Source organism: Numida meleagris, chromosome 26 (assembly GCF_002078875.1).
Source record: "Numida meleagris isolate 19003 breed g44 Domestic line chromosome 26, NumMel1.0, whole genome shotgun sequence".
Lineage (NCBI taxonomy): Eukaryota > Metazoa > Chordata > Aves > Galliformes > Numididae > Numida > Numida meleagris.
The window spans coordinates 3,197,760-3,209,182 of NC_034434.1; the positions used below are offsets into that span (position 1 = coordinate 3,197,760).

Here is an 11,423-nt window from a genome sequence, read left to right on the forward strand (position 1 = left end):
CTAACCCCTTTTTTTTTTTAATTTTTTTTTTTTTTTTTTTTTTTTTTTTTCGGGAAAAAAAAAAAAAAAAAAAAAAAAAAAAAAAAAAAAAAAGAGAGAGAGATAAACTGCAACGACTCGAAGTCGAGAATGTGGATACCGCCTCATTCACACACACTCACTCTTAAACCGAAAATCCTTCACCCCTCTCCTCCTCACATCCCGTGCACCGACAGCGTCGCGTGGCCGAGGTTACCGCGGGCGGCTGGAGGCCGGCTCCCATCTCTCCCGGTGGGCAGAGCCCCCCCAGGGACGCCGGCCCCGCGCTGTCATAAGGGGCTGCCTCCCCCCCCCCCGTTGCCCAGCAGAGCCCGGTGCTCCCTCTCCAGAAGATGAGCCACGGAGGCCGGGCTTTGGACGCAAGTGTCAGTGCTCAGCTCGCTAACAGCGCTGCTGCTGTTGCCGTGGCGGGGATTTTCAACGTGGTGCGTTTCAAGCTTCACTCACTCATCCTCTCATTCCCAAACATTCAGCATCCGTGCACACTCCTCACTTCCGGGTTGGTTGGTTTGGTTTTTTTGTTGTTGTTGTTGTTGGTTGGTTTTTTCTTTGTGGGTTTTTTTTTTTTTTTTTCCCTCAAAAGATTGGAGATATCCAGCGGGGGGGGGGTGTTCTCAGGTGTCATCCCAATGGTAACAGATCTGCAGGCAGAAAGGGGATGAAGAGTAAAACCAAAAGGCACGCCAAATCCCACACCGAGGCAACAAGCTGCATTCACAGAGCACAGGCATAAAGCAGACTATGGGAACGGAGGGTAACAGAGCTGTAACGCAGTCACATCCCTCCCAACAACCTGCTCCTTTTAAAGGAGCTTCAGCAGCGCCGCAGAGCGCACAGAGCTCATCTGGGACCGCTGCAGCTCGGCGAGGACGGCGCATCTCATGATGCAAGGAGCCCTCAAGCCTGCATCTGCTCTTGTCAAACCCAGCTCCCCGTTTCGCTGTTCGCATTTGTTCCCGATGTGCAAGATCACAGATAGGGCTTGTTTACAGGAAACTCAATTAAGAGCAACCTCCTCGAGAACGAGGCTTTTGTGTAGCGTCTCGTTCCGGCTCAGGAGTTCAGCCAATTTCGTAATTATGCAACGTGAAAAGGAGGTGGGTGTTATCCCTTACCAAGCTTGATTCTTCAGTTTTCTCAGTTCTTTAGTCGCCCAGGTAGCGAGGGTTTTTGTTTTGTTCGTCTTGGATCTTCTTCCTTCAGTTAGCAGTTCATGTATCATGGGTCTAGCTTCTACTAATTTCAGTACATCTTTCCCAAACGCTGTACACAAATCCCTGAAGAAGCAAGAGAGGCTTTGAGGCCGAGCACCACAACCAGCTGTGCCAGTACCACTCTGAGCAGCTCTCGCTAGCAAAAGAAGTCTGACTCACAGCTCACGTCCTTTAGGAAAGGCTGCACGCGGTCACTCGTTTCGGCAGCAGCGCAACTGAAGTTCTCCTGAACTGGGACTAAATGGAGACACGCAATCTCCTGTCCCAAGACCAAATCTCCTCGATGTTTCCATCGGCTCCTCCACCTAAATTCAGCATACGCCCCGACCTCAGCTCCTCCACACCTACGGGTGCGGGTGCTTTGCTTTAAAGCCAGGTCATCCTTGACAAATCCTAGATCTGAACTCCTGTAACACACACCGACTTCCACTCGGCCCTACCGCTCTCACCCTCCCCGTTAAGGGCCTTGCTTACGTTACCCTCTTTACACCTTCAGCTAAATGTGCTGCACCAGACTGAAAAAAAACCCAGAACTGGTGACGAACCCTTCAGTCACAGAAATGCAGCTTCAGATGCTAAGGCTGCTGTACAGACTTCAGTGTTGACACGGGACCAGGATGCTCACCCTATCAGTCCAGCAGAACACGCCACTACTACGTCTGTGTGATCCTCATCTCCAGCAATGTGGTCAATGTAAGACAGAATAAATTCTACTCTGGGCTGCACCAGCATCACATCCGCTGAAAGAGAAGAGCCTCGTTGTAGCAAAGGGAAACACAGTTCATGTTGAACAGCCTGCCTCTCACGAGGCCTTCCAGGATGCTCCTGGACAGCCCAACTCTGAGCTCTCTGAGGCTGGGAAGGAGCACGCACGCCCAAGGAGGACGAACCACAACGAAGGGCTCTAAGCTCATTCCCTGCATGGGCAGCTCCCTCCCACACAAGTGAATTAACAAGGATGTGCCCATGGGTGCAACAATTAACAAGGATGTGCCCATGGGTGCGAAAGGAGCCCGTCCAAGCAGGCTCTCCTATCTCCCATCAGCATTTCAGCCACACACACACACACACACACACACAAAACCACCAGGGCTACTTACGGTGCACGTTTTCTTGGTCTCCCTTCAATCCCTGAATGATGCCAGTGTAAGCTTCCAGGCAGCCCTCCCTCAGCTCATTCAGGTAATCCACCATGTCGTAGTCCGACTGGAAAGGCAGCAGGAGAGCACGTGTCAGCAGCGCCCTCAGCAGAGCACGCACGGCCCTCGCTCGTTTACGGTTTTAACGAACCGCAGAGCTGCCTCACCTTATCGACCTGTGCTTGGGAAGCCTGCTGGAGGGTATTCAGTACCACATCCAGGTACTTCTTGAATTCTCCTCCGATAGCCAGGGCGATATCCCCGAACACAGAGAGAATCTGCGGCTTCACGGACCGATGAACGTTTTCATTCTGGAACAGATTTCAGCACCGTTACGTTCAGCTGCGCTCCCCTAGAAGAGGAGGAGCTAATAACCGGCGACCTTTACTCGAAATGCAAATCCTTCTCCTCCATCGGGTTGGACTCGCTTCGAACACCAAGTGACACAGTTGTCAAACACGAGATCTTCAGAGCACGCCTAGCACTTCTGCTTCTCCCACCTCCCACTTTTTCCCCCTCAGCGTGCAAGCCAACTGTTACTAACCGCTAATGAGAAGGTAAACACTCACCCCCAAGTTCTCCAAGAGCAGCTGCATAACCTCGTCACAGAAAGGCAAGATGTTGGATTGCAGGGCTCTGCATAAGTCACCAACCAGGCCCACTGCAGCCAGACAGACCTGCAAATAGAACAGCGAGTCAGACACCCACCCAGTGAGTCAGGCTGCCGCTCGCCATCCTCGCAGCTTCAGCTTATTCAATTAAAGCACTAAGCAGCGGTGACACCGCGGGCATTCATGTCACCGACAGCAACAACCCTCGTAGCAGCTGATGAGCCCGTTTTGTTTCTTCTTTAATTCTATTAACCTTTTTACATAGAGTTGTGAAGAGCTGAGCACGCATCACCAACGGGGAGGGCAGAGGAGCCCAGTGCCAGCAACATGAACCAAGGCTGCCCAGCTCAGCAGCCTCCACCCTGCAGCAAGCACCTCGGCCTGACCTAGGGGAAGTTCACAGCGGGCAGCAACCTCTTTCCTCATCAAGAGCAACTCCTGTGCCACCACTGTGAAAATCCGGGCGTCAGGTCAATGAAGGCCTTGTGCTGAATTAAGAGAGCCTAAGTTTGTGCGTGCAGCCAGTAAAGAGAGAGAAATCCACGGGACTCCAGTTTTCACTTCAGCACCAGGAGCTGCGGTGTTTTCCAGATGCACACCTGGAAACTCAGCACCTGAGAGCAGGTGACAATTCGGAGACTGCAAGCACAGGGCTGCCTGGGTTGACCTCTACCTGGTATTCAGCATAGTTCTTCAGTCCAATGCCAAGGAACGGCTTGAAGGCATCCATGTACTTCAGAAACTCTCCACCTAAGACTGTGCACGGAAAATATTCTTGTTAGAGGAAAAAAAAAACAAACCCAACCTACCACGCATTTGATGGAATTCAACAGAACAGAAACCCCCCCGTGCTCTCCACCTAAAACCAGAGCCTGCGTTTTGCACGGAAGCACAACAAATCAATTTTCCTCTGGACATTACACAAAAGCTACACGCCACTGAAGTGCATACATACATCAGGACCAAAATGATTCCGAGAACTCCATCCTCTGAGGCCTTTCAAGATGAACAACCCCTTCTCCACACTCAGAAGGATGCTGAGTGCTCCCTGTCTGGCAGACACTGCAGGGCTCTGCATCAGCCAAAAGCTCTGAGCCTTCCCCACACTGCCTTCCTGCGCCTCTAACGCCTTTCTTTGGGAAACAGGTGCTCAACGTCTTCATTCAGAGCCGTGCAGTTCAAGCAGGGCCTTCCTTGGGATGTTTATATTTAAGAACTCAGGTGAAACATTTCCCCTGCAAAGCCCACTATTTTCTCCTCCAGCTCCTACCTTCCCCACACCGCTTGTGTTACTAGGATTACGCAAATGGATCGACCCAAAGCAAAAAGGCCTCTGTGTCTCAGGAGGACAGGTTTCCTTTCTGCCTGCTGGCCAGCCCGCAATGCTCCCTCTCAACCTTCCCATTCGCTTCCCAGAGCCCTCGGGCAACCCCAGCAGCATCTGCAGAGAGCTGAGGGCTCAGCCCTGCTCACTGGAAGCGGCAGCTCCTACAAGGCAAACCCAGTGCTGCCGTGCCTGCAGGTTCTCCTGTGCTCCCAGGGCGATGGGCAGCGGCCTTTGCTGAAGAAGCCATGGACAGGGAGGGTACACCCAGGCTTCCAGCAGCACCTCTGCTTCCACACTGTGCTACGTTCCCCCCACGCTCCGGCACAGACCCGGGCTGCCACAACCCCATTTGATTTCATTTCACCACCTCTGACTCACTCTAATGCTGACCGCTGCCACTGCCATTTCTTTTAAACAAGAACAATGACTTCAAATTGACCATTGACCAAACAGCCCAGAGCAGCACTGGGTCTCAGGCAGCAGCAAGTGTGAATCATTCAGATAACGCTCAGCCCGCGAGGGCAGCAGGTTCCCATTGTGCTCAGCACCGCGCGCAGCAGCGCTCCTTCCTTCTGGCAGAATTTGCATTGTAACCACGTTATTAAGGGAAAAACGAGCTATTCATTCAAGAAACACAGCCCAGAATAACCCAGCAGACTCAGGGCTTCAGCGACAGATGCGGCGAGCTGCGCTGTCGAAACCACACCTCGAGGAAAAGCAGGAGCTCAGCGTGGTGGCTGGGGGGGGGGGGGATGTTTGACCATGCCCTGCTCCCCACCCCAGCGTGGCACCCACCTTCCACCAGGGTGCTGACCGCCATCAGGGCGTCCTCCTGCACGCCCCCCGAGCCCGCCGTGCTCTGGAACATCCTCAGCAGCGATGCCATCACCACGTCCGAGATCTGCAGGGCGTCCTGGTGCTGCACCTTCCGCAGGACGTTCTAAAGCAGGGAAGGGGAGAGAGGAAAAAGAGAGAGGCAGACGCCGTCACGTTGCTTCCGTGCACGCTCGGCGAACGACGCCTCCACGTCTCTGAAACGTTTCTGAGCGTGCTGGGCTGCTGAGAGCAAAGCTGCTGCTGGAATCCCGCTGCTGCAGAAATGTGCTTTGTCAGGGCGAGCGCAAAGCCCCGTTCGTTTGAGCTGCACTCCATTTCCCAGCTACGGAACAAGCTGAATTCACTGTTCCTGCTGCATAGGCTGTTCTGCAGCTCCCTTTTGTGAGCCAGCAGTAAACGTGGCCAGCCTGAATTTGGCCCTAGGTGAAGAAAAGCCCCTTTGCAAATCACAGCAACGCCACAGCGATGTCTCACTGCCAATTACAGGTGGCATGGAAGCTCTGCTCCCGCACCAAAGAATTACACTTCAGAGATGCTGGCTGTTACACTGAGACATGAGCACATCTCTACAGCCAACTGCAGCCCAGCCTCTCTAGGACAAGCAGACAGCGAGCTCACATACAAACAGTGCAGAGCACAAATATTCATCTCAAGAGCAGAGTGACCGCATTTGGAAAAATCAAAGAGAGCGAGCTGGGCTGTTCAAGTAACAGCTCTCCATTTTCCCCCTGCTTTTCAATATTATCAATTTCTTCCCTCCTCCTGGACGCTCGTTAACAGTTTCCTGCTGGAAGCTCCACGCAACACGATGGTGTGTCTCACTCCTGTTAGCTTCTACTTAATGGCATTGAGCATCTGCTGCAGCTACTGCTGTAAATACTTAGGGCTCTGTTGCTGTGATAACGAAGAGAACTGTTTGCAAATTAAAGCTAGCCGTTAAATTCCACGTGTGCTACCTGCACTTTGGCTTCCAGAAGGAAACAGAGGCCACACTGCACCCAAAGGGAACGCTCTGTAGGCAGAGGGCTCCCACTCCATCCCACCTTCCCACAGTGCCAGCAGCAAAGCACCAATACCAGGCACCCTGTGCTTCAGCAGGACGCCCTGGTGGAGATTTGGGGAGAAAAGTGGCTGTTTTCAGTGCACTCTGTAAGAGCAGGCGAGGAGCTGAAGTGTGCTAGCGCACCGAGCCACGTGGGCGTTCATTACCAGATGTTTAATTTCGAGGACACTTAGTGCATTTTAATTAGCGCCGTTTTAAATAAGAACACCAACCACAAGAGGCAGATGAACAAATTCAAGCTGTTGCAGAGCTTATTGCTGGTGCCAAGCAGAGCAATTGTTCACCCCGGAGCCAATCTAAGAGCCACGCATTCAGCCTCCAGCGTCCCCCCCAGCCCCCTCCCCATAACCACAAAGCAGGAACCGGGAGCTCACCTGTAGAGTAGCACAGAGAAGAGACTGAAGATCGTTGAACTGGATTCTGTCTGAAGTGCTCTGGATATGAGACTGAAAAAGAACAAGAACAGAACCCCAAATATAGAATGCCTTTCCCACGGTCCACGCAAACCCAGCGGATCTCGGCCGCGCCGCGAGTGGCAAAAAAATCCACGTTACATTATTTGTTCCTTCAAATGTAAGGGGAGAGGTGCCACTCATTGGCTTTATACATCCACCTGCCTACAAAAAAACCAAGGCCACATCGTGCCAGGACATGCACAACCAGCAACAGCCTCGTGCAGGCCCCCCCACCTCCATCTGCAGCACTTGCTGAAGCCGCTCCATGATGACCAGGGTCGTCTTCTGGACAGCAGGGTAACAGTCCTTGGCACTGTTCTTCACTATTTCCATCAGAGCTTCGTATGCAGAGCTCCTCAGGTTGTTCTGGTGTCCATCAGGCCTGGAACAGAAGGGATGCATTTGCAGCTCAGGCTTGCTTAGAAACGCTTGGTCGGTTTTTTTCTTTTAGTAGATTGGTAACAGCTCAATTCCAGTGCTGCGACGAGCTGAAGAGCTTGCCTTCCCCTATCCCAAGATTTGAAAGGAAAGGAAATTTGCAAAGCTGTTTTTGGATTATTATTATCTTTTTTAGTTTGCTATTAATAACGACTTCCAATAGCTTCAGTCAGACAGCAAGCCCAGGAGCAGCAAAAACACCTCAAAGCCGCACACTGCTGCGCGCTGCGACCCTGCCTGGGAAGGAAGGGCAGAAGGAGGCGAGCAGCACCCATGGGTACCCCCCAGCATCCCTCAGAGCCACCAACGAGGGAGCACAGCTGGAAATAAAGGCAACTGAGATCTGGCCTGAGATGCCTGACCGACCCCAGAGCCGGACACCACGCTGCTGGCTGGATCTACGTGAGACACAGAATGAGTTCAGGCTCTGAACCACTCAGACTGGGACCCCGTTTAAGGAGTAGTTAACCTGCAAAGGGCTTCAGCTGAAGGATCAGAACTGACCCAGCAGTTGAACTGCGGAGCTGTCAAGATCCCTTACGTGGCCTTGAAGGCAGAACGTGACTTCAATGCGAGCTTTGCTTTTGCATCTGCAGAACTGAGAAAGCATTTTGCCTTGTCTATTTATATTTCAGCTTAGTTTGGAATAGGACAGCATCCAGATAAAGTGGGTCCTCCTCTCTCCTGGGCTCTGGTGCTGATGTGGATGGATGTAACATGGCAGCAGCAGCACAAAACAGCTCTGGTAAAATGAAGAGTCTGATGCACACAGCTTCCTAACGATGTCTTGCTGCAATCCTGCTTATTCCATGGCTTTACAGCCAGCCTTGAGGAGCCTTACAAACACTGCACACACATCTGCAGTCTCATGTTGTGCTCCAAAACTTCAAAGGAAAGCATGGAAGAGCACTCTTGGAGGAAACCCCAGGCTCACTACCAGCAGATAGGAGAAAACACTCTGAAATTACTCTTTGTGAACAATTTTCTTCCTGGGAATTGGTGTCTGCTACCAGGCACTATATCAGAAAGCCCAGTTCTTACAAAACACCATTCAGATCTAAGCAGCAAGAGAAAGAAGACCAAAGCCTTAAGGAGAAAGGGTAGGAAAACCAAAAGAAAAAGCATCTCTGTGTAGCTTAGGCCAGCTGGGTCAACGTTACCTATCTGTGGTCTCCAGAAGTTTCTGAACTATTAGCTCAAACGAAGAGGATAAGCAGTAGGTTGCTGGTTCTTCCTGATCATCAGCTACATCTGCAGCTTCATAGGCAGCTTCAGCAAGACTAGTGAAGGCCTGAAACACAGAACAACCATTTCTGTTACCCAGTGACTTTACTCCCACACGTCCAGAAACACATATCCCAACCATAAAGACAGGTGCAGGGCTAACAGCTCCCATAGGAGCCCGTAATTATTCAGGGTGCTGAACTTCGGTGCAGGAGTGGTGAAGATTTTGAAGATGTGAAACATCAACAGCAAAGTCACGCTGCCACAGCCAGCTACACAACACAGGCAGCCTGCTATTGGTGCTGGACAGATCCGTAGGATCTGTTATCATCACAGGTTAAAATCCTAGCTTAGGAAAGGCTGCAGACTGATTGCAACAGCCCTGAGACAGGTGGATTAAGAAAAGCTGAAAGATTCCTCGTTGTCACTTCCATCAAAAGGCACGTGACAGTCGTCATCCTCCACACAAAAGCCACAGCTGCGTGGACTTCTGCCAGGAGCTGCAGATTGAGGAGAAGCTTCCATGCTGACTTGAAGCCTTCAAACCTCTGGAGCACCAAGAGAACGGATCCTGTCATTTCTAAGGGTGGTTCTGACGTGCAGACACCCATCTCTAGCTGAATTCCTATGGAGCAGCCCCGTTAGAAGGCAGTAAGGGACACGTCCTCTTTATAGGGGGACTGCAATGCTGCTTGGTAGTACACATGCATCAAGAAGATGACACAGCTGAAGTCAGCACGTTAACCCAAGGGATCGCAGCTCTGTCAGGGAAGAAAAAGTGTCATGCTCCTCAAAGGATTCCAAAACTGCTTCTGAAGTGAGCTGAGCTGATGGGAAACAAGGCATCCTGTGCTTCCCTAAGAATGAATGGGCAGCCCAGCTGTCCCCAAGAAAAAACTGAGGCCCAGCACGCCTGGCATGTAGTCATGTCATGTCTCTATACTCTCTACACCCGTTATCAGGGACAACTTCCACAGCACTTTCAAGCTCAAGGCAATTTTACACTCGGTTAATATCACCGTTTTCCTACTTAACCTACTTTTCTCCCTTTGTTTTCCCCACCAGAGCCACAAAAAGAGCCAAGAGGAGCTGTGTTTGCAGGACGGCCAAGTCAGGACTCCTCTCTGACACTCGTGTAAGCGTGCAAGCATCTACCTGGGTGCACGCCTACCAGCACGAGCCGCCTCCCCTCGCTTATAGAAGCTTCTCAGCAGCAAAAGCAAAGGGCCTGCCTTACCCAGCACACATTGGAGGCCACTCGGGGCTCAGCGCTCAGGCCCTCGATCAGACACTGCAGCAGAGGGGCGAGGTAAATGTCATTGATGGCCGCTTCGGGGAGCATCTCACAGATCCTGCCCACGGTCCACGCCGCCGTGTCTCGAACCACGACGCTGGGGTCCTTCATCAGCTCTATTAAAGTCGGCATTGCCTGAAAGATAATTGCAGTCAGGGGAGAGGTGCGGGCGTACGCAGTACGTGGAAATGTGAATTCATCACCGTTTCTAATTTTAATGTTATCTAGGAGCTGCCTGACTCGAGCCTGGGGCAGCAGAGACCGCCTAGATCCGGCGAGGCCATCGCTCTGGTATCTTCAGGTTATTCCCCAGTGATAAGAGCTGAGAACCAAAACATGCAGAGTTTTCCAAGTCCTGCGTATTCCTGCAACCCTGAGCTATGTAACCCAACCACCTGCCCTGCTGTTACCCAGCTCCCCCTAAAACGTGATGCTGGAAAGCAGGCAGCCCTCAGCATCTCCCCAGACTAAGAACGACGTACGAAACACGAGTTCTCCTTCAAATAAATCAAAAGGTTTTGCTTACAAGCCTCACGTTCACCTTACCTGTATAACTAGTGGTTTGAGCTGGTTAGGCTCTGGTCCTTCCAAAATGCACCCGAAAGCCATCACAGCCGCATCTCTGTATCGCCAGTCTGGGTTTTTAATGTGTTCTTTAATAAAGGGCAGCACGTGAGGGACGATGTCGTCTTCGCAGCAGGTCGCCAGGAGCATGAGGCAGACTCCTGCTGCTTTGCAGGGGTTCCAGTCGTCGTCGTCGTCGTTTTCATCCTAGGAGGAGAAGAGCACCCAGTCAGAAAACATCCCACCCCCAGGCAGCAGCATCCTGCTGCAAGCGGCGCTGCCCTGTTGCCAAGTGTTAAATTTAGGGGTCAGCTCAGGCCTAGAAGTGCGAGTTCCACCTCTGGCAGAGGGGCAGCCCAAGCTGCTTGCATCACCTGCACCTTTCCATCTCGGTGGAAGGCCGCTAGCTCCTTACTGACAACGGCAGCAGCCTCGTATGCCTTCCAAACTGCTTCCCTCTGCTCTGGGTGGGGGTTTTTGTTTGGCTGCTGTACCCAGGCACAGCCACTTAGCTTCCCCCAGCTGCCAGCTCGGGAGCCATGCACCTGAGATTCTCTCCCCTGCTTCATCCTCCCTGTTTCAACCATCACGTCAGCACCTCCTGCAATTTAACCCTCTGCACCCAAGCAGACAGTAATAGAGAAACAGGGAAACAACTCCCTGCTCTCACTAAGAGCATTTTCACAGCGCTTTCCTCGTTCATCGCAGTAAGCCGAGCCACCTCCATCCCGTACGGCTTCATTAACAGTTTTATGTTATAATTAGGCCTGCCGTAAGCAAGTGACTCTATTAATTTGTATTAGGCCGTGGAACAGAGTACAAACAAGTCCCCGTGAAGCGCCCAGCAGCTACTGAACAAACACAGCTCAGAGCTGAGGATGCAAAGCTCAGGAATTCCAGCCGCTGAATCTCAAAGGCTGCAGGGACCGCGTGCTGGTTTTACTCACACGAGGAACACAGACAACGACAAAAACCCCTTCAGAAACCAGAATCCAAACGGAATCGAGCAGCAAAGGCACAGGGTGCAGCCTCAGCCCTGCAGGACAGAGCAAGGAGTGCCACTGCGTGTGCCTGGGGGAGCAGGTGGGTCAGGAGCACCCAAAGCAGCAAATCCATCACAAGGAGTTGGTCACGCAGCGAGCGGTGAGCGCTGCCACGTGTCCCAGAACATGGAACTGAACACAGCGGTGCTTTCATTTTGTTTTGCTGAGTTTTCTT

General features: G+C 52.0%; 1 protein-coding gene across 1 annotated transcript in view; it reads right to left on the minus strand.

The window, feature by feature from the left end:
- KPNB1 (karyopherin subunit beta 1) overlaps positions 561 to 11,423 on the minus strand; it is a gene marked incomplete at its 5' end in the record, with an annotated part of 17,225 nt that continues 6,362 nt past the window's right edge. The window contains 13 exon segments of the mRNA XM_021377917.1: positions 561 to 680; positions 1,155 to 1,316; positions 1,879 to 1,993; positions 2,354 to 2,459; positions 2,560 to 2,703; positions 2,962 to 3,069; positions 3,677 to 3,759; positions 5,126 to 5,270; positions 6,605 to 6,676; positions 6,920 to 7,067; positions 8,284 to 8,414; positions 9,585 to 9,776; positions 10,188 to 10,412. Of these exon segments, the coding sequence (XP_021233592.1) occupies position 680; positions 1,155 to 1,316; positions 1,879 to 1,993; positions 2,354 to 2,459; positions 2,560 to 2,703; positions 2,962 to 3,069; positions 3,677 to 3,759; positions 5,126 to 5,270; positions 6,605 to 6,676; positions 6,920 to 7,067; positions 8,284 to 8,414; positions 9,585 to 9,776; positions 10,188 to 10,412 (1,632 nt within the window).